This window comes from Bactrocera oleae, chromosome 3, assembly GCF_042242935.1.
Source record: "Bactrocera oleae isolate idBacOlea1 chromosome 3, idBacOlea1, whole genome shotgun sequence".
NCBI lineage: Eukaryota > Metazoa > Arthropoda > Insecta > Diptera > Tephritidae > Bactrocera > Bactrocera oleae.
Window position 1 is genome coordinate 25379444 of NC_091537.1, and position 21264 is coordinate 25400707.

The 21264-nt window shown below is 33.5% G+C and overlaps 1 protein-coding gene across 11 annotated transcripts in view; it reads right to left on the bottom strand.

Moving 5' to 3' along the window:
- Positions 1-21264, bottom strand: part of CadN (neural cadherin) — a 291717-nt gene that overhangs the window by 148412 nt on the left and 122041 nt on the right. For 6 of the 11 annotated variants that reach the window (XM_070106306.1, XM_036374376.2, XM_070106308.1 and 3 more), the window contains 4 exons: positions 20621-20854; positions 20368-20559; positions 13460-13650; positions 2147-2336 (listed from right to left, as the gene is read on the bottom strand). In XM_070106306.1, the coding sequence (XP_069962407.1) occupies positions 2147-2336; positions 13460-13650; positions 20368-20559; positions 20621-20854 (807 nt within the window). Of the gene's footprint in view, positions 1-2146; positions 2337-13459; positions 13651-15824; positions 16016-20367; positions 20560-20620; positions 20855-21264 lie in introns of those variants that run through there. The other 5 variants (XM_070106307.1, XM_036374389.2, XM_070106309.1 and 2 more) reach the window with 2 other exon arrangements.

The window sequence follows — 21264 nt, forward strand, 5'->3', positions numbered from 1 at the left end:
GTAAATGTTTTCCTTTACTAATTGCAGTATATTGCTTAAATATTTTGTGCAATATATGCCTTTGCAAATAAACAAACATATGCCAGTGTAATAATAAGCGCAAATAAAGCGATATAATAGATCACAGTTGGCATTTTTAGGAAATATTTCAAATCGATTAAATATTTAGGCTTTTGAAGAATTCGCACTTAGAGTTAGTGCAAACGGAGGAATGTATGCATGTTTATTTATTTTCAAGCATAAATATAATTAATTAATATTTGCATTTTATAGAGGAGTATGAGAATACCGTTCGATGGAAATTAAGTGCAAACTCCCTCATACTTTTCTTTGCTAGAAATAAACTAATTTTGTTAAAGCAATCTTTTTGATTTCCTTTCAATTATCTTAAGTAAATTATTAACAATATTTATAATTATAAATTGTAAGTCAGAAACACAGAAATTTTTTTTTCGGAAAATCGATGTTATTTGTAAGTCACATTTGATACAGGACCAATAGCTCTGGGAACGACATCATGTTCATATAACACACAATACGAATCTTTTGAGCCGGGTTCGGTATACGTCAGGAGCAGCACAAGAATCCATTTTAGGCCCAGACTTGTGGAGCATCAGCTACGACTCCATACTAAAACTCGACATGCCAGACGAATCTTATCTAATTGGCTACGCGACGACATCGCCGAAGTAATTACAGCCAGAGACACAGAAGATGCGCGAAGAAAGCTAATCCAGGTCATGATACGGACGCAAGCGTGGCTTGACTTACATAACCTACAGCTCGCTACTGAAAAAACAGAGCTACTACTGCTGACAAACAAGCACATAGCTCTCGAAATAAGTATGCAAACGACTACGTATTTTCTAAAGACACAAAAAGCGGTAAACTACCTAGGTGACAGACTGGACCCCAGATTAATTTTCTGGGTACAAATCCAACACGTCGCAGGAAAGGCAGCAGACTAATGGCCAACATAAGGGGGCCCAGCCAAGAAAAGAGAAAGCTCCTAATGTCCACGACCATCAGCGTCCTATTATACGGAGCAGAGATTTGGGCAGATGTGCTAAAAAATAAAATTCAGCGTAAGGTATTGGCCAAAGTACCCCGCACCGCAGCTTTTAGAGTTGCAACAGCTTACTGAACAATGTCAATTGATGCAATATTAGTTATAAGCGGTAATATCCCAATTGACCTCTTGGCATACGAAAGAAAAAAGCTGTGGGAGCTAAAGAAGACATCTGAGAATATTAAGAGGGCAATCGAACAAATAAAGAAAGATACGATGTCAGCATGGCAGCGAAGATGGGAGAATGAGAGTCGCGACAGATGGACGGCCAGACTAATACAAAATGTAAACTTATGGACAAGCCGGAAATTTGGAGAAGGCGACTTCTACACGACACAACTGCTATCCGGTCACGGATACTTCAAAAAGTATCTCCACATAATGAGAAAAGCCGAAGAGCCGTCATGTCCATACAACGACGTGACAGAAGACGACGCTGAACACACATTCTTTGAATGTACGCGATGGCAACGGGAACGCACCGCCGTAGAAGACCGGTTGCTCCAATAAACACGGACAATTTAATCAGCGTCATGCTGGAGAGCGAAGAAAACTGGGGGATCATCCAGAAATTCGCTGCAAATTTGCTACGCAGCAAATAATGTAATGCAAACGCGGTTCCAGGGTGGGCGACGGTTCCCTAGAGGGGTGGTTTTTAGTGACTTGCAAGCGGCACATACCGCTGCTGCGATGACAGCTGTGATGATGCAGATCCACCCCCTCACCCGCAAAATAAAAAAAAACCGGGTTCGGTATGTTTATATGCTGAAGGACTGTCAAAGTGACAGCATTATTTAATTCAATATTTTTTGGGAAATTATTTCTGTCGTTACTATGACTATCAATGACGGTTTGTCTTTATATTTAACCACAATACAAGTATATTCCTTAACTTTGTATAATTAATTACAGCACTACGGAGATAAAATGTATTAAATTGCTATAATCTTTCGGGGCTTATTTTCAAAATTTTACTGTTTTACTTTATGGTATATACATTATATACTTTATAGAACTTCTGTTTTTTAATTCACTCTTAACTAATAGAAATTACAAAATTTGTAATGCATTACTCACCTCCACACGTATCGTCAAATTATACTCCTTTATACTTTCATAATCCAAGGGATGATTCACCTTTATATCAGCCCATGTATCCCCATTATCCGGTCTTTGTTGCAAATAAAACGTATGAAATTTGTTGGTCTGTGCGGTGGACCCAGGCATTAGGCGATAAAACACAGTCGGATTGCCTTCAATACCCGAACTGCAAACGCCGATGACGAAATAAAGCGGGTAAAGGAATATATACATATACACATTAGAAAATTGAAGAAGACGTTATAAAATATTAGAATAGTTACGTTTTAAACTAGGAGAACTAATTTTATATCAGTTATTTGAAATATGACCAAATGTAGTGTGAGGGTATTATTATAAAGATAGATGATCTGTGTGTGGTTTTCAAAAATCAAATATGCAAACATTTCGTCATAATTCAATCAGTTCAACGACAGGTGTGTTATTAAATTAATAATACGTGCAAATATTTGGCTAAATCTAAAAAATGAATAATTGGTGTTCGAAAATACAAAAAAAATCCGATTTTCGCTTAATTTATGCAAACACTTTTTATGAATTTATTATGTATCAATTTAAAAAAGAGTTTTACTTAACGCGATTTTGTTTTGATATTGTAAATTTTGACCAAGAAAATATTGGTTTCTATAATTAAACAATTAAGGTTTCCAATATGTTTTAATTTTTCGTTTAAATATTTGAATAAGTTAGAATTGGAATTGCAATGGTTAGACCAGAATATCTGCACGTGTTTCAAAACAGTTAGCTAGTTATATATAATTAGTCAGTTAGGAAATAAGGATATTAAAAGTATTAGGGGTTAAGATTTCTTATAAAATATTTTCTATTATTTATATAAAAATAACAGTTATTTATTTAAGTGTGCGCATGCGACATAACAAAATACAAAAATTATTTATGACGCATAATTTAAAAAAAAAAATATTTATGTTCCTAAGAGAAAGTGCTGAAAAAAAGTAAAAATTACAAAAACAAGGATAAATTATGATTCCACGACGTCATTGCGCTAAATTTGTGAAACACAATTACCTCCAGAAAAAATAATTTTTTATAATGTTTTAAACAAGAATTCAATGATTTTCTCAAAAGCAAAAAAATAATTGTGAAATGGCATCAAAAAACGGTATTGCCATATTAAATGTCATTAAGCACAAGGTAGGTAGGTATTCGGGTTGGGAGCGGGGATGCAATTTTCGAATGAAAACGTGGCAAAAATGACAGTTGTTCTTTTGCTTGCGCTGGAAAAAAAGCGAATCAGTCGTTCACTTTTTTGAACGCGCACAAAAATAGCTGGAGGAAAATATATGGAAATAAAATGAAGCGAAAACATAATAGCGAACAGGGCGTGCGACACGTGAGAGTGACATTTTTTCACTTATTGCCACGCAAAAAATTAAATGCCGCATTAAATTGAATACAAAATAGCGAAAATAAATCAGCATGAGCGAGGAATGTAGGAATTTCATAAAAAGTAGCTAGGGAGTAGGGGTTTATGAAAGTAAAAGCTGTAAAGGCTGGTTGCAGTGGAAATATGCTGGACGCGTGGGTGATAGGATAAGTTGTATAATACCTGAATGGGTTATGCATACAAGTACACATTTTCGCAAGTGTTGTTTTTTTACTTTGTTGCAGGTGACGCGATGAGACACTATGAGTTGTGTACTTATATGATGGTTTATGATAAGGTTTTTGATGGCTATTTATATACTTTGTAATTTATATGTTATTTTCGGTGAAATGGCTTTCGTTGCAAATTTTGCATTTCTCCAATACAATTTGTAATTAACTATCAGCTGTGTACGCAATTTGGTTCATAAATATATTTTACTGTATGTAAAAAATACCGCTAGAAATACGTGTATACATATACAATAAGAGTTTTGGTTGGTGGGTTTCGATGTTCATGTTTCGAATTACCGATGTTTGCCAATAGCATGGATGGTGTATGTTTGTTGGTATGCTAGGTAGAATTTGCGTGTATTTATGCATAATATTTTGCGCTAATTTACAACTATTTGTACCAATTAATAACCTACTAACAATTCGTATGAAATACACACACAGACATTTTACTAAAAGTAGTCTTAATTAAATATTTGTTAATGATACTTCGTTTTAATACTGCTTTGTATCATGAATGGTGTGTTATGAATGGTGGATTTAATTTTTTAGTACAAAATACTGTACAAATACCTAGTTCAAAAAATATCATGGTATATGATAATTTACACTAACTTTTTCTCTCTTCATACCTTCATAAACTTTCAATCATTTAATTAGAAAAGTTCCTGTCCTGCACTTGGCTTCTAGATAGTATAATTTATATATGCGAGGTATAATGCTTAACCCGAGAATAGCGTATGAATTAATTGTTAGCATTCAGTCTCATTCAAACTCAACATATTCACGTAACTTTTTAAATAAATAAATAAAAAATTTTAATTAAATATTAAAGCAAAAGTGAATATTGTAGAACCGCAACTCGCTTACCATACAATAAAGTACCATAAAAACATTAAAAAAAACTAAATCGAACAAAAAAAGTTTTTAGAGATTTAAATTTTCTCATCTAAAAGTTAGCATTAAAAGGAGATTTTTATACTCTTGCAACATGTTGCTACAGCGTATACTAGTTTTGTTCACCTAACGGTCGTTTAGGCGATAAAACTAATCGAAATAGATATTGAGTTATATATATGGTATATAATTTATCAGCGTGATAAGACGAGTTGAATTTCGAGTGACTGTCTGTCCGTCCGTCTGTCCGTGCAAGCGATAACTTGAGTATCCTGATGAAACATTTGCCTTGGCGCCCAAGAGAGGTTGGTATTGCAAATGGGCGGAATCGGACCACTGACACGCTAACAAGCGTGATATGATAATTTAGTGCTCCTGTAATTTTTTTCAACCCAACTGCATTTTGGTGGAGGTTTTGAAATTTGTCTTCAACTCAACCCGTCAAAACAAAAAAATCGGTTGAAGTATTGTCAAACTTCAACTTTTTTTGGTGTTGTGGTTTTCAACACTCTGTCAGTGGGGTTGGCTAGGGTATGAAAAATTTTGAACTGCTAACAAGCAGTTGTAGTTAAACATTAATGAATTTATTTGGGTAGAATATAAATAGAAAATGTGTAAAAATAACTATTTTAGTTATAGTTTCAAACAATTTTAATCTCTTATTATGTAGAAATCCATAGAAAGGTGAAAAATTTGTTGAGTTCGTGTAGTAAAATTCCTAAAGAAAAAATTAAAATAAAATAAAATAAAGTAAAATAAAAGAATCGTAGGAATTGTTTCGAACATAAAGAGTTTTTGGCTAAAATAAAATTTCTGAAGCGTTTTGATCCTCTTTAGTCATTGGTGGACAGTGTACAAATGTGATGTTCATAATATTTAGAAGCAGGTTTTGTAACCATTCGTAGATATCGTCAATTGCTTTAAAACAATGTTAAAATAATTTAAGATGCTCTCTTGATCATTATAAGCAGCATGGAAATGGATGGTTTTTGGTGACGTTCTTTCATCTCGTTTAGTAAAAAACAAAATTACCCCTTATTTAAACGAAAATAATTTATGAATCTGCATTAAACATTACTTAGAAACCATTTAATTGTCTCCAACATTTTTGGCATCGTAATAAAAATCAAAACTAATTTTAGTAATTATTCACTTTTTTGCGAGCAATAACTAAATTTAATTGTTTTGTTTTTAGGTTGGCAACACTAATCAAACTTCGGCTGATAATAATTGAAAATCATAATAACAATATGAGTTAGATTGATCTTAAGTTGAATTGATTCAACTTCAATTCGACCAAGTGGAGTTGAAAACCATAATAGAGGTATAAAATTCGAGTTGACAAATTTCAACTGAAGTTGGGCTGAAGTGTAAACCGTATTGAGATGTGCTAATTACTTTAATATAATTACCTGAGGTATATTTGGAAACAATCTGAAATCCTATATGTACTTTATTCGGAAATATTACCTTTAAATATGTGTCCATATTCATTTGTAATCATAAAACTGCAACTTATTTAACTCGCGTGATGGTATTTAAAATATACCTTATCTAACTTATGCATCGACAATCGCGGCACGCGTGCTCTTTACCACATATTAGTGCATTATGCTAGAAGCACCCACCCACGCATACACACAGATACACATTCAATATAGCATTTCAGGCGCAAATATTTGAGCAAGTGCGCAATCTGCCCTGGAGCGTGTGACCTCTTTCGCTCGCCAGTTAAGGAGCATAGCATTACGCCGCAACAGTCCACAATATGTCGTGCTGAGTAGAAGAATCTACAAATACTCCCGTGCAGGGGTTCACAAATATGCATGACATAGACTATATTGGAAGCTACGTATAACGAAACTGGGCACACAATCTCTATGCGCCTGTCGAGCGGAATTGGAGCGATGGAATTTGAGAAGTGACATGTCGCATGCCGATGTGTTGCCTGAGGCTAGATCACAGTATTGCAATAAATATGTGCGTATGTGTATTTTCGGTGGATAAGTAAAGGTGAGGGAGGTTTACAACTTCACCGCATACGAGTATTGTATAACTTGCGCTTACGAACATAACAACAGCAACCATAAACATTCTACCGCTGTCTCCTTAAATTGAACGCTTGCCGGCATATATGTATTAAAAAAGAGTTGGTTTGCAAATATATTAATGCATACAGTGTCAGCTGTGTAATCACACAAAAAGCGCATAACATAGCATAGAGTTTCTGTGCGTCGCAAAATCTACTGCTGGACAACATTTTAAATTGTTTTGGAGTCACATGAGGCATATATGATACATATATAAGTATATACTTCTCTTTTAGCGAGTTTTAAATGTGTAGTATCGTGCTACCACCTGTTTCAAAGTATGAATTGAATATGCGAACTGGTCGACACTTTTACGTATGCCACCTGTTTACAGAGAACATAGCATAGTTTACTTCTTGAATATATATGCTTTAAGAGTTCAGTTGGAGTTATGCTTCTCAAATCGACGCTTATTGTATGAACGTGCATATTTTTTGAACAAGTACGAGGTGGGATCTTCGTATTCCCCATTTTTTATAGCATGCCATATCTCTTTCTAATTTGTAACGATTTATCATCCTCACGGCATGAAAACTAAGTAGAATTATTTAAGTTGCCCACTAATCGCCCAAATAAATTTTGTGGTGAGCCTTGTATTGGTGTTGCTTCAAGGCCTGAGACCTGTTACTCTCACAACCATTGCTTCAAGCATCCTTGGAAGCGTTTGAACACCCTTGTAATACCTATGAGGACTGCATCCCCGGCTACCTCAAGGCGAACTAATTTAACCGTTTTTTGCTTTCTTCTATATATATTTATCTGGGTATCGAGCTTTTGCCTCATTAAGCAGTGAGATCTCGCGTTAACACAGTCAATCGTCTCACTTGGCATATTCTTTTAATCCCACATTCTAAGATAGAGTTATGGTTGTTTAAGGTGTGCAGCTACTACCTAGTTTAGGATCGCTAGAATGGTTTGGTTTCTTTAAGGGGAGTATGCATCCACTCTGATAGCAGAGCTACTATACGGACCTTTACACTGTAAGCTCAAAGCTAGTCAAGAAGTGCATGACCTCACTAACAGTAGCATCAAGCTACTTCCATATGAAATTTGTCAGGGTGCCTGACCATAGCGGAATCGTCGAAAATTCTAATGCCGATGTGCTTGTAAGAAAAGGCGTCCATACCCAATTTCCATCAAGATGGGAATGAGCAGGGGTTCCACTGTCTTCGTGCTTTCGGACTGTCGCAGTAAGATAAAATATTGTGGAGGCCTCAACTTGTCAAAGTTGCAATGAAGAAGATGAAGGGGAAACATCTAAACACTTTCTCCTTTACTGTGCAGGTTTCACCAGACCAAAGTTGAATCATTTCGGTCGCCTTGCTGTTTACGAACCCGGCGAATTGGCTAGAATTGATACTAGCCGCCTCAATAAATTTGAGGCAGGCTCTAAGCGTTTTGTCGGTTTTTGGCAGATAAGCATTTCTAGCTGTCCAAGTGGAATTTTTCGTGGCCTCACGAGAAAACAGCCCATTAACGTAACCAAACCTTACCTTATACTTGGATTTATTTTCTCTGTCGGTAAATTACATAGTCTGTATAATTTCTGTTCGTGTATCGCAGATCTATGCAATTAATGGGGTCTCAGAAAATGTCCTGTGTACACTGTCGATATAATTTTAATTATCTTTGCTTATAAGCTCCGTTTGTTTTTGATTGTTCATACCATATTTAGCTGTTTTGGCAGTGCGTTTTTCTTTCAGAAGCTGATGCAACATTATACTTGTAGATAAATAAATGTCGTTTTTGTTTTCTAAACAAGTGTACAAGTTGTGTGTGATGCAAAGCAGTGAAAACAATTCAGTATGTGTGTTCACAAAGATACTAACTTGCATTACATATATACATATGTATATAACAAGGCGCATTATTATAATAGCAAGTAAACACGATGTTGACTGTGGGGCAAAACGATGTTAACATTTGTTAACACCGTTAAATATTATGCATACACAAAGGAGTATGCAAGTATGCGCTGCTGCAAGAGCAAAAGTATCGCACACATTTCGTGGTAACGTGGTTGTGGTTGGCAGTGAATATTGCGAATACAGGCTTGCGGCATAAAGATCACCGACGTGTCGTGATAATAGTCGTAATAATATTTTCATAAGTAGTCTTTGCCGCTATTGAGCGTTTTTCCACCCAGCTATTGTTGCATGCCACAAGGCATAGCGCGTTTAATGTGGTAAAATAGTAAAAAAAATGCCACGGATATGCCTAACGTCAGCTTCCGTAGATGCACAGACAACAATAGAGAAGTCGGTGCATGCAACGTATACGAAAAAAAAAAATTCAAATTTTTTGTTTAAAGAGAGAAAAGTGAAAAGAAAAAGCACAAAATAAAAAATAAAATGAAATAAAAGCGAAAATTCAAACGCGCCATTTCCACCCACACTCGCACGGATGGGCGAGCATCGTCTGAAAGGAAGGCATCACTTTCCCAGCGCATCCGTATTATCCGCTGCATTCACCGACAAACGGAAAAATCACCGCACACTCATATTTCCGTTGCAGCATGCCTAAGCGAAAAAACGTGTGAAGAAGTAGCACTTAATGGCTGTTTTGTTGTCTTCGTTTATTTTTTTTTTGGTTTCTAATGGCTTTGAATGACCTCCGCGGTACGGTTTTGCCGTGATATGCGCCCATAAGTATGCTTTATCAGCGAGTGTATGCGCTATTATTACGTAAGTGTGTTACATAACCACATCCTTATGGGAGCGTGCATATACGCACTCACGTTAAACGCTCTAAATCCAACTACTATGCAGTAAAACCCCCGTCAGCACACACACATGCACATAATCATTCGCTCATAAATGACTGTCATAAAAATAGTTTGGTTAACATTTGTTAAACTTATCATATTTAAATATTATAAAAAAATATTTTATTTTATACATTTATATTTCTCACCACTCTCTCAACTATATGAACAATACATACTTGTCACTATTAAATATGTAAACACTAGCTGCTTCTCTACAAAAATTCTCATAAATGGTTTGTAAGCTATAACTGAAACTATGTATATTACTTCAAAGTACAGCTTCAGAATTCTTATCATCAATTTTTTTACTTACAAAAAGAAAATATAAACTTTTCAAAATTGATTAAATAAACAAAACTTATTTGAGTGCTTTTACAGGAAATTTGTGCGGCGCTTCTGTTGTGCATGCTTAGAGCTACCTACTTGCTATTCATAGCATTTCAGTGCGGTTATTATTAGATTTAAGTGAGTACAGACTAGTAGCTTAAACGAATATTTGCCGATAGTCTAGCATTTACTTATTAAGTGAGGATAATGGTGCTTGTGCTCTTCGTAGTCGTGTATGCTTAGAAAGAAAGTTTCTTACTAGATAATTATTTTCGGATATAATAATGAAGTCTTTACAAAAACAAAGCTTTAAAATAAAACAAGAAAAAATGTTAAATTTGGTTGCACCGAAGTATAATACTACTCTTAACAAATATAAAAGATTCCATATAAGAACTTCACCTCGATTGTTCAGTTTGTATGACAGCTGTAGTATGTAGTTATCCATTCTGAACAATTTCTACGGAGATTTCATTATTGCCTTAGATAATAATTCATGCAAATTTTCGTGAAGACATCTCGCCAAATGAAAAAGTTTTCTTTATAAGGACATAAATTTGATTGAACACCGTGTAGGGTAGCTATGTATGTATATACTATAATAGTCCGAATTCGGCGGTTGCAAAAGGAGATCAGCTTTTTGAGGAGAAAAGGACAAAATTTCATATCGATATCTCAAAAACTGTGGGACTAGTTCGCGTATATACAGACGGACCGACGGGCATGGCTAAATCGATTCAGCTCATCACGCTGATCATTTATATATGTGTATATTTTATAGGATCTCCATCGTTTTCTTCTGTGAGTTACAAGCTCGAATAAATAGTGCTGTGTAGTTACCATATAAATCAAGTTGGTGAGTACTTTTTGAGCATAAATCAGCAAGAAAATTACTGACATATTAATATGTTCATGGCCGTATTTGTCAATCAAAATTTGTATAATTTCTATGAAAGAGCGTCAGGTTATTAGACCCAACCTTTGAAATGTACATTTATAAATTTCACTGCCGTCGGATAACGGATTTGTGTGATATGTAAAAAACTATTCCTTAATAGAAAGTGGTTTGATCAGTGTTATCCGGCTCGGCGCTAGGACGAGATGCTGTTAATTAGATTTTTTATAAGTCAGATGAAATGCATACCAAACGAAAACTTCGAAAAATCTACGTAATCTTAATATCTCATAATAACATGTTCATAGTCGTGTCATAAATCAATGGAAATTATTACAAAATCGCATGAATGTTATCGAAAGTTGGGAGATCATAATATTCGATGTATATCCTTGTCGACATTTATGTTTAAACAATAATAAAATCGAAATATGGCATAAAAACTAGTTTAATTTCAAAGCGATAGGAACTGACAAACCTGTCTGATAAATCTACTTTAGAGCATTATGACAAATTACATACTTAAATAATGGCGTTATAAATTATGTCGCTATTTAATAGTTCTTGAGTTTCTGTAGCGCTATTTTATTATAACTAAAAATAGGTGAAATACAAGGAAAAAGTGCAAAAATAAATGTTATGCTTTTATTTTGTTGGATTTGTATCGACTGACCGCATTAGGATCCAGTTATCGATTGGACTAGATTTCTCTCAAGGGTAACATTAGTGACCATTTGTGTGAGTCAGAGTTAGAAATTCTTCAGGGTGAAATGCAGAATGCAAAATATTTATGCGAGCAAACACACATTTTCACTATCTGTCATTCTCATTATACATATAATATATATATATATTTAATGTATTTAAACAAATATATACTCCAAGTACAATTTACTTATCCTTTGTATACTACTACGCACATCTGTTGCTGCAACACCGTGTCTAAGCAAAGCTATCTATTCATGTTTAAATTAAAAAAGTTTTTCACCGCAGACGCAGTTCGGGCGTAAGTGCAAATGTGCGCAGTATATTTTCACTTTTCAGAATAAATAAAAAACGTTTAAATGCTATACATATTTATGAGTGAAATTACTGAATATGTTGCCACATATACACGCATATATGTACGTGGCCTCACCGCGTTGGCGAGCTTAGCAGTGCTCATATCTCATTGCCTCTTTAATTAATTAAGAGTTAAGAGCTTTAATACCATATTGGCCTGAAGAAGAGATCGTGAAAAGAGCGGGGTTGTGTGGGGCGGCTGGTAAACAAAGATGCAAGGTAGTTAAGTATAAAAAGTCAGCAAACGAATGGAAGGAAAAAGTGTCATTAGCGCTGTATTCAACGGTCGCACGAGGTAGGCGTGGTACTTAGCTACTGGGGGCACAAGTATGCTACTAAAGCGGGGAAACACGTGGTCGTATGAGTTTCTGCAATTAATTCGCTGATGAAAAAAACGAAGGTGTATGTGGTGCATAATGTAAACAATGGTGAATAATAAGTTATAATTTTGTTTAAATGCATAGTTACTTACATATTTAGGTATACATATACATACATATATAGATATATTTGTGCGCATAAATATGTCAAAGCAGTTGCATGTAACTAATGTGTGGCAAGCGTGTGCTTATGTGAATGTGTGGTGCATGCTTGTTGGTGGGCTGCGTCGGTGTGCTTATGCACATTTCTAGCGGTTGTGCAAATACATAAACGCCTAATGTAAACTAGAAAGGTACATACTCTACACTCGTATATATATGTATGTATATACATAAGTAGTGAGTGTGCTTAATGTGGTTGCTTATTGTTGATTTTTGTGCTTGACAGTGCTTTGTGCTCGGTGCTAGGTGTTTCAGAGGCATGAGTGTGTTGTGTGTGAAGTGCGCGGTTTATGGGAATATGATAAATTGGTATAATTGGAATGGAATTAAGAGGCCGTGGTGGGCATTAGATATTCAAGTATTTTTCGATCAAAACCATCGGTTATAAAAATAAGCGTTTTTAAATCGGTTTTGAGCCTATCAATTTTGGTGCTATTGCTCTATAAACTGTTTTGGATGTCATCACCGTACTGACCGCACCATTTGTGCGTAGTAACCGTACTGTATATATCAGTCTAACTGTCAGTTTCGCTCTCACCGTCAGTGTCACCTTTAATGCTATTCTCACCACCTCTCATTTACTCTCTGTCTCTGTCATTTCTCGTATTTTTACGAAGCGGTTGCAGTTGTCACAGTCGAGAATAATCCGCGTAATTACTTATGGTTTTTATTAGTTGGTACTAATTGCTTAAATTTTGGCCGATAATTTGATCAAAACATAATTTTTTTAGTGAGGAAGAAGTTTAAGGATATGGATCAAGAAGTGCAGCTGACATAGAACAGTTTACAGACACAAACAACTTAGACGAGACAGCACGTATAAATTCGGCAACAAACAGATATGAATGAGCTTAAAAATTAAAAACTGTATGAAATGGCAAATAAGTTAAATGGTAGTAATTAATTATAAAAGTTAAACGTATGTATACAAATACAAACAGATACATTTTCTAACTAATATATTATATATATGTATAAAATACATATTTAATATAAAATTTAATTTTAGTTGTCAATTTCCAAAACCAACTCTAGTGCTATGTTTATTTCATAAAAAAAAGTTATTGCATTTTTTGTTTTCAAACAGACCTGGCTTTGATCGAGACGACTTTCCCACCGACTGGCATATTTTCCTTGACGTAAATCGGCCCATACACCGTATTGTCCCATACGGGCGGATTATTGGCACGATCGACTACGTCGATTTGCACCTCGACGGTACGCGACAGCGGCGGGTAGCCTTTGTCCTGCGCCATTGCCTCTAATTTATATGTTTCACGCTGTATGGTACACACACATATACATATACATATATATATATATTTGGATTATTGTTACACACACATATAAATTCGTACAGTAGCATATCAGGCGCGTTGTGTGTCACATTGGCATATGTTTCAAATCGTGTATTCAAAAATTTATAGCATTCATTTTATCGTTTATGATTATTTTAATGAAGCGTCGCAAAAATGTGGTTATAGTTTAACGATTTGATTTTTTGTTTGTTTTGAAATTATAAAAAAGAGGGCAAAATACAAAAATTATGTATATTTTTGCATATAAGTTATAAACTTTAGCAAAGTTGTTGAGTTATTAAGTTGGTAAATTGCTTAAAAAATATACCTTTAACCAAAAAAGTATCAAAAGCGCCAACAACCGAACGGATAAATAATGCACATAAGAATTATGCTAACTTGCAAACAAACAAAAAATATACATGGAATTCCAAAATAAAAAATTACAAAAAGTTTTTTTTTTTTAAATTAAAATTTCACTCAAAGTGGTGAAAAGCAAAAATATTTATTGTATGTATAAATTTTTACTATATTTTCTAAGGCAGTGCAAATTATTTTCGTTGATTTTCGTTAAAAGCAATGCGCTTTGCTTTTGTCTCGATCCTAGCCCATAACTTTTTAATAGAGAAATCAAATATAAAATTTGAAAATTAATAAAAAATAAAAACTCATCACAATTTACAAATAATATAGGATATTAGCAAAATGCGCAAATTTCTTATCCTATATACGGCAAACTAAAATTGTAATAAATAATAAAAAATAAGTTGTACACCGTATTATAAATACTTGCTTACTAATTATTAGCATATGCATATTGAAGAAAAGAGCTTTTTTAAATTATTGAGAGTTATAATAAAAAAAGTGAAAAGCAAAACTATGAAAAGAAAATGAACACAATACGTTTGTGCATAATAAGAATATTGCATATTTTGTAAATATTCACTTAAAATTAGTTCACTTGTACCAATGAAACTAGAAAACATTAAAAATGCGTACAGAGTTTATACAAATCAAAGCATTCAATGGCATTGTTTTTTTAACACTTTTCGTTAAAACAACGTTAATAAACAAATTAGTTACCTGAAACTTGGTTAGTACAACCGGAGGTGGCATAAGTAAACCCTAATAAAAGCCTAAACATAGTAAATAGTATGATTATATGCATTTCCTCAATAAAAAAGCGCTAAATTCCAGATACCTAAAACACATAACCTTTCCGACAGCTGTTATTAGTTTACCAAACCCAACCATAACCTTCAAATTACATATATTGGTTATACATATGTATTATTTAAATAATTAATGAGTGGAGTGTGAATTTTTTGTGTAAACATTCTTCATAAGATGAAACGGCATCACACGATGACTTGGGTTTCGGAGCGAAGCGTAAATTTTTTGAATTTCCAATTCGATTTAGGATGTGTGGGAAACACGTGTTCAATAAAAAAAATGATTTTCTTTGTTATTTTAAATTTGTTTGGAGCGAGGAATCAACGTTGAGAGCAAGGAGAGAGAGCAGTGAAATTAATATGCATTTAATACTATTCGTATTTATAATCATATTTGTTTTGTTTTTTTTTTCATTTTTTAAGGCAGTAACAAAATTCAAAAATCCATTGTGAACGTAACTTTGGGTTGGTGTTATCAGCTAGCAAGAAGGCCAGTACTGCCATGCAAAGGATATTACACCACAGTAGTGACAGTTTTAGACGCTCACCGCTCAGCAATGTTTCGAATGTGAAGTGGTGTGTTGGCCTTTGCACTCAGCGTACGGCGCTAGTACCAACAAAAATAACCCTGTTTGGGGAATTTGATACAAAAAATCCTTTACGTTCACGCAAAAGCTGCCGTTAGTTGCTTGCCAATATCAGTTAAGATTACATTAGAATATGAAGTTTAAAAGTATGTTAAAGTTAGTGGTACTAAAAAGTTAGTATGAAAAGGAAATTTATTTGTGTATAGTAGTATATGTTCTGTAAGTAAGTTCGACAAGCTTTAGTTACGTAATGGAAATATTAACAATACAGGTAATTATTTGAATTATTTGGTTATTTTTGTTGCTGGTAAGTAGCACTTTGTTTAGTAGTATCTACACATATGTATGTTATGCAGCTTGTCGACGCTTGTGTACAGTTAGCGCTATATATACAAACCTTGCCTTCACCGATGTTACAACCGTACCCACAGTGACATTTTCACGTATATGTATTGGACCGTATATGCTCTTATCCCATATTGGCGGCTTGTTATTGCGGTCGACTACATCTAATTCAACATCGACATCGGCATAGGATGGTGGTTCACCACGATCCGAGGCGCGCACCCGTAAACGATAACGGTCACGCTATTATGTGTGTGTGTATTGGTTATATATTACCGTACGATATTGTTTCAATATGTTAACAGTGTGGTGTCAAAGTGTTGTCGATGCGTAGAAAGAAAAAATGGGTTTTTGTGATTATGTTATGAAAAATCGTAAAAATTGTTTAACAGTCTGTAAGAAATTGACTTATGAGTTATTTTATTAGCAGTATCGCTTAGGTTACAACGGAATTATATTTATTTTAGACCGAATAGCGGTGATACATGTATGAAGGAGCTTTCAGTTAAGTTCATTTTTTACACGAAAGTTCTCAGCTAACGTTACTTTTTTCGACGGTTAATGTGACTATGTGTGTTAGTCCATGATTCGTTAGTGTGTGGTGTGTGTCTGGACTAATTTGATTTTACGATAAACTTGTGCCACTGCAGAGAACGTATGAGATACGTTCCCTGATTGTTGTTAAATACAACCGTTCAAATTTTGAATAGTTAACTGCGTTAAATTAGTTAGTCCGATGGTTAAATTGTGTATTTCATCAGTCTTTTGCTAATGAAAGTCAGCAATCTGCCTCTACGCACGTCATTTAGGCGTAATCAATTGTATATAATATTATATAAGCATACCAAATAGAATAAAACTAAAAGTTACAAATTATATATGTACTAATTACATCACAGTAAACAATAATAAATAAAAAAACTTAAATGAAATTAGTTTGGTAAATGTTTATCAAGACAACAAGACAACGTTTATATAAATATAATTGTTTGCCAATATTTTGAACTCAATATACAATTATTTGAGAGATTTTCATATCAATACCGTTGGGAAATCACGTAGGAGGACCAGAGAGTCGATAATAAAGGCGTAATAGGCGATTTTGCGGAGCAAAAGTGGTTGAAGGCTCAATGCCGTAAGGCATAACTTTTTGTTCAAAAGGAATGAAAAAGTTAATTGGAAAAGAGTTAATATAGTTTGATATTTTTAGCGTTTTCAAAGCAAACGCTTAAAGGTAAATAGGTAAATCAAAGTGGGTGTTTAGACTGCCTAAAGTAATAGCACCTGACTGTTTAGCTGACTATAAATTCACTTTTCAACATAAAATTGTTAAAATAGAGCAAAGAAGTTTTCAAATAATGATGTTAAACAAATAATTTTGATATTAGTGAGAAATACTTTAGCTATCCTTATGAAACAATGATTATGTACTTGTATTTGTAAATTTCAGCTTCATTTTGGGCCATTCGTTTTGTCCGGAGATAATTACGATTATTTTGACTTTGTTACAATGAGTCTTAAATTTTTAAATGATATAGCTTCGTATTGTTGTACTATCGTAATATAGGTCTGGAGGTTTTTTACTCACAGAAGCTTTTTTTTGTGTAGAATTTAAATTAGTATGCCATTACTATTAGATATACGTTTGAGTCTGACAGTTTTATAAAGAAAGTTAAAGTACAAAGGTACAACCGATAGCATATTATTGAAATACCTGAATAGGTCTTATAGTTTAAATTTTGGTGCCAGGTGAAGTTTCCATTCATGGTTTTCTAAAATGAAGTAAATCGAGATAGATCTACACTCTAATGATAATGATCAAACATGAAGAGCACATCGTTCAAAAATATATTTGCACATATACGAAAGCCCTGTGCAAGGTAGGTGTCGTGCGAACTCACAATCGTTCGATTCTGGATGTCGCACTGGTCATCAGTGACTTTTTACTGTTCTCAGACATCATTAAAAGCTCACTGGAAATATTATTAAAGACTATAAACATGTAAGTGCCGAGTCTGAGATTTATTCTGAAACTATATTATATTTTTTACTACAAAAATTTTATCGAAAAATCGACCGATCACTATAATCGGTATATTACCCTCGATGAATGAATACTGAATTTAAGACAAAATGTGTGCTTTTAACCACATGAACTTCTCAGCTTCAGATATGTATTTACCATAGTTTAGTAATAAGAGTTTCTGCTTTAAATATAAATATGACTTAACATCTACAGACCTTCATTATAGAACTCATTGTTTGACTTACTGATTCTATGACAATAGAGTATAAATTATGTTATGATTAGGCTAGACATAAGTGTTTCCAGACAAATAATTACGCCAGAGACACACTGTAGCATACATAAGATTTATTTTAAATAATCGCCCAAAAGCGCCAATAATTATCGACTACTGTGTCTACGAACGAAATTAGATTTGATGAGATGGATCATTATTTGATTAGCCATATTTAACGGTTTGGTGAGTTACTATGAAACGGAGACTAAGTACAGTTACGACAAGCATTGAAATATATGAGCATTTCCACTTTCGGGGCAGGTACAGCTGTATACGGAAGTGCGATAGCATATGCGTACAAACATTGTACTTACTGGATAGCAACCCTGCATTGAGATGCAGCGCGAGGTAACGCACAATTGTTGTATATTCATAACAGTTTAAACATATATGAAAGAAATCATTGAGAAATGCTTTAGTTATTGAGTTTATTAAATATTCAAAAATAACAAATGTTTAACCAAAAAGAAACTATAAAATAATGTAACTGAATATAACTAAATGTAACATCAAAAGGTGCAGTTAACGAAACAGAAAAGTACAGACTACAATTTAACACTCAAAAATCGGTATAAACTTTTATATTTTTTGTACATTTTTGTTTTATTGAGATATGTTTGTACCCTTCCTTTTGTACGCATGCATTTACGATGTAGAAAAAAACTTTTTTTTGAACAACGAAAGTTTTGGCTGACCTTCAAAAAAGTTTTAGCCCCGCCGAACTTTACTTTCGCGTAAACGAAAATATTTCAAATATCACCTGCAGTGATAAAAAATGGCAAAAATACGATTTTAGTTGTACAAAAATCCAGTATAACCAAAATGTTAGTTTCTACTTACTAGCAAAAATATGTATTAATCACAAAATTAAGTAAGTAGTACAAAAAATCATTTCAAAAACAAAAGCAAATGTGTTGATTATTATTTTTTCATTAGCAAATATGCCTGTTTTGAAATAAGCTTCAATACGATATACGAAAAAATGTCATCGTTAATGAGCATCATTTTTAAAACAGTTGCCGCAGTTAAGTCTCTAGTGATTGTTGTTGTTTTTGGTGTGTGTTGTTGAAGTGTAGAAAATGTCACTTTTTGTTATATATATTAAAAATGTTAAATCTCAACCATTTATATATTTTTGAAACATAAATGTGTATCTATAGTTTATTAGTACCTCAACCTTGCTTTACAAAGCGGCTGACCTAACTTTGCTATAAACTACATACTAAGCACTGCAAGAGCCAAAAAACACCAAAGTTGCACAGTTTTCACCTATTTTTTTAATTATTATTTTATTAAACTGATCTATATAACAATGGGGTTTTCAAAAATGTTAAAAATCTATTTTAATGTTATTGTTATTAATTTTTCTGGTATATATATTATATAACACCGCCACCGATTTCGTGCGCGCATTTGGGAAACTATAACCAAAATTCTAACACAGAATGTTTCCGATTCAAAAAAATTCTCTGTTGAAAACTAAAAACCAAGGGATATTCTGCTCTTTTTAATAAAGTTTCTATAAACTAACCAAAAAGTGAAAGTAAGCTTAAGGATGTTGCACTCACATTCAAAAAATTTAATATTTCTTTAATCTTTTGGCATAACTTTTGCCTTGTATGAGCAGAAAAGACATTTTGCATTTCTTTTCTGATATGCTTTAAAAAAATTTGCACTGCATATAGTTTCATTCGAATGCATTTTCAATTTGTTTATCTCTTAAAGATATTTATGTGTTATATACTATTGAAATAAAAATCAAATAATATAATTTTACATGAATAACATCGAATAACAAATTTTCTGTTTGGTGAAAAACTCAAAGTTATACTTTCAATGGAACATAGAATGGTGCATAGTAAAAAAATAAACAACTCAAATAATATTTGTAATGAAACAAAAGATACCAATCATTGCAAATTTTGTTTAGAGAATTACTTAAATGTATATGTAAAAATTTTGTCAAACTAAGGCATTACTAATGGGCTATACCACGCTTAGGTGGCATCAGTTATGGCTTTAAACAATTTAATTAAATATTTAGCGAGCTTTGTTTAAGTTTTCTTTTCCTTTTGTCGCCTAAATCATGCCAGTTTACGAAATGTTAGATAAACAACAAAACAAAAAATGTTAAAACTCAAAAATTCGTATGAACATAAAAATTTCTAAATTCATCCGTATAAATACTTGTTAGTTTAAGCAAATCAAATATTTTAAATTAAAAGTTTAAACGAAATATTATAAAATAAGGAATGTCATCTATAAATGTGCATTGGTAAACGAATAACTTACGTCAAGGGGCTTCTTCAGCACGATCCAACCCGACTCCGCTTGTATGTCAAAGTATTCCAAGTCGTTGGGATTAAATGGCGCACTCAAGCTGTAAACAATGGCGCCATTGTTATCGGCGTCCTCATCTGAGGCGGAGACACGTAAAATATTGGTGCCAATACTGGCATCTTGTTTCACATTTTCCACATATTTCTGTCAATTGAATTCATTATTTATTGGTATGCTTTGCGGTGAAAATTTTATGCGTATTTACCTGTCGATCAAATAATGGTGGGTTGTCGTTAACATCAGTGATTTCCACTGTAAACGAGCAAACACCTTCCAAGCTGGGCTCTCCCTGATCCGTTGCTTTGACAGTCACTGACACAAATTTACCGTCGTCACCTTCACGATCGAACACTTTGTTGGTTGATACTTCACCGGTTTCTTCGTCGACTGTGAATTTCGTGCCTTTTTGATTCGGCTGTTGTACGATTGAGTACTTGACCTGGGAGAAAGCACATTTTAAATGATGTATAATGAAAAATCCAAAAGAGATTTATTTCAATTATATTGTTACTGTTATTACTTAGATGCATAATAATATAAATTATCTTACAAGCGCTGACGATTCTTTGACATATGATATCTAAGTCTATATATGGTAAAATTTAAAGGCACAAAAAATTCCAATTCATGTATGGTTGGCATAAAAAATTAATAAAAAATCGTATGAGTGTCCACTTCACTCTTCTTACTTTACTCTTAGTAGGGTAAGTTATTTTCTTCATAATATTTACTCATTAATTGCAAGAGCATGCTTAGATTTGGATTCTCTAACGAGGACAAAATTAATTCACTACCAGGTTTCAGAAAAGCATAAAAAATTACAATTAACTTGCTTACAAAATTGTGGTA